Source organism: Paraphaeosphaeria sporulosa (assembly GCF_001642045.1).
Source record: "Paraphaeosphaeria sporulosa strain AP3s5-JAC2a unplaced genomic scaffold CC84scaffold_37, whole genome shotgun sequence".
Taxonomy (NCBI): Eukaryota; Fungi; Ascomycota; class Dothideomycetes; order Pleosporales; family Didymosphaeriaceae; genus Paraphaeosphaeria; species Paraphaeosphaeria sporulosa.
The window spans coordinates 1-2,647 of NW_017253396.1; the positions used below are offsets into that span (position 1 = coordinate 1).

Genomic DNA, 2,647 nt, shown 5'->3' on the forward strand with positions numbered 1-2,647 from the left:
GTAACCTATGATTACCATGACATTAATTAGGTTTATAATATTTAAGTTTACGTTAAGGTTGTTAAGATATATATCTATAGAGGTGCGTAAAGTTGGTGGGATGCACCATTCACTTATATGCGCCACTCGCTTATACGCGCCGCTCGCTTATAAAACACGTTACTCTTAAGTCCTCTGTATCCTAGAGTTCTATAAATTCTAGAATCCTATTTATCTATCACGGTAATCCCAGGCTACCTGAGAAGAATGGATATACTACTGGCAGCAGTATATCTCAGAGATATCGCGCGTTGACGACCAGCCAATAGAACACAGCATACGGGTGACCCGTCCCCTAGCTGAGGTCGAACCATGGCGCTAGCTACCCTTGGTAAGGGCACGCGATGAAGCGAGATGACAGATCCACGTTGGCTAAGGGGAAGAGGACCTTCTCTCCTTATCCAACGTCTTGTACATACACGTAGATACCGAACGTAGTAATATCCATCTGCAGCCTACTACTAGACCGCAGACGTCTCTACTCGTTGCTCTCGTGACAGTCTTGTATATACACGTAGATACCGAACGCAGTAATATCAATCTGCAGCCTTCTACTAGGCCACAGACGTCCCTACTCGTTACTCTCGTGACATTATCCTAGAGTCCTATATATCCTAGAGTCCCATGCGGGATTATGGCCTATATGGTTCTAGGATCCTTACGACTTATAACTTATCACGTAATGTCCTTGGCGACTAGTGCGGCTTAGTAGTTTAGGAATATAATAAGCCGATACCCTACATTACATACGAGCGGATCCTAACACTATATATAATAGTTAATTCCTCACTTTATTCGTTATGAACGATAATAAAGTATTTAGAGGTATCGCGATTTAAGTGTAGGTAATGCACTTTGGTAGGGTGGCCGGAATCTAGGGGTAAATGGAATCTAGGGGTGGCCGGAATCTAGGGGTGGCTGGAATCTAGGGGTAGCTAGATAGCGTGTCTCGCATTGCTTGCATAGTAGAGCTAAGGTATAATCTTACCAACTTCCCTCAATAACACGATTTCATTCCTTAAACTCTATTATGACATAGTTTGCTCCCACGATGAATGGCCAACGAAGAAAAATTCGAACCTTTCTCTGCCTCGTTGTAGTTTTACTTCTTGTTTTAGCCAATTTCCACACCTCGCTTCTCGCCCCATTATCTCACGCACGGCAGTTGTTAGGAATAAGAGCGATTGAAATTTTAACACGAACTGCAGCAGGGAATCGTACATTAGGCTTCCACTCGATCAAGTTCATTAACATTCCCACTCGTTTCGATCGCCTCGATGCTGTCAGACTACAGGCCTACCTTTCCGGGCTTGACGTAACAGAGCAACCTGCTGTCCTCCCAAGCGAGATTAATTCAGTCGGTATGCCTCCGTCCAGTAACCCGCAGGATCTGAAGCCAGGGGAGAAAGGTTGCTGGAGGGCACATGCAAATGTGAGTTTATTTTATTGTCTAATTAGTGAGCCGCGGAAACAGCACTAAAATTTTCCCTTTACAGATATGGTCTGAAATAGTTGAGAAAAAGCTTCCACCTACTCTAATCATCGAATCGGATGCGGCCTGGGATATTGACGTTCGACGCATAATGGCGCTTCTTAATGAGCAATTCACTGGGCTTCTCCATCAGCTCGGCTCGAAACCCATATACACGCATGGTGTTGAAGATAATATGGTGGAGACGGATGACAAAAAAGGCCATCAGAACGTCCAGGTAGAAAGCGTTCTCAGGGAAAATCCAGACGATCCATGGCACTCTGACCACTGGGATATCCTCTCCCTGGGCAATTGTTTCGATCAGCAAAAGTCCCCAACATCCTACCTCAAGTATAAGGACCCGTACGTTCCGGAGGGCAAGGATTATTTTGGACAGAAACTCGGGAAAGAGCGCGTCGTCCATCAGTCCGGCGGATTCGTCTGCACAACTGCTTACGCTATCACCCAGCGAGGGGCCGCCAAGCTACTCTTACGGACAGCGTTTGATTTCAATGTGCAAGTGGACTTGATTATAAAGGACATGATCGCCGACGGAGAGCTCGTGGCCTATACCACGATCCCAACCGTCATGGCACAGTGGCACTACGTGGATGGCTTGGGCATGGAGGATCGTGGCGCCAACAGCGACATCCAAGGGACCAAAGGCGAGCCCAGCACTAACAATGGAAATGAAGGGTGGGGATTACCAATGGGTGCTGAGGTAGACATGTCCGGATGGGAGAAGGCCAAGAAGGCAAAGAGCGTTTGGATGGTAAAACCATCCCATCCAGATACCGCTTTTAGCAGGATGGCGCTTGAAGTTGCGTGGGACATCATCTTTAGCGAAGAGAAGAACATTGAGCACAGATTTCCATAGCTGAAGTTGCATTTGATGTTTCCCTAGGCACTACGATAATTACCATGAGGCCACGTATAGATTTGTGATGCTAAAACATTATGGAAGTCCCTAAGATACGTGCTTAAATCAGGTTAATCGTGACTTGGTTTATCAACTAATGAGTGATAAAGGAAGGGTGTCACGGTAACCCCAGGCTACCTGACAAGGATGGATATACTGCTGGAAGTAGTCTATCTTAGAGGTATCGCGTGCTGGCAGCCAGCCAAGAGAATAGTATA

At 46.2% G+C, this 2,647-nt stretch overlaps 1 protein-coding gene across 1 annotated transcript; it reads left to right on the forward strand.

Annotated features, from left to right (window-relative positions):
* Window positions 1-1,090: 1,090 nt before the first annotated feature.
* Window positions 1,091-2,387, forward strand: CC84DRAFT_1241084 (uncharacterized protein; the record flags this gene model as incomplete). Its single annotated transcript, XM_018184043.1, has 2 exons — window positions 1,091-1,471; window positions 1,536-2,387. The coding sequence occupies 2 exons, from the start codon at window positions 1,091-1,093 to the stop codon at window positions 2,385-2,387; spliced, it is 1,233 nt and encodes a 410-aa protein (XP_018028823.1).
* Window positions 2,388-2,647: the final 260 nt, after the last annotated feature.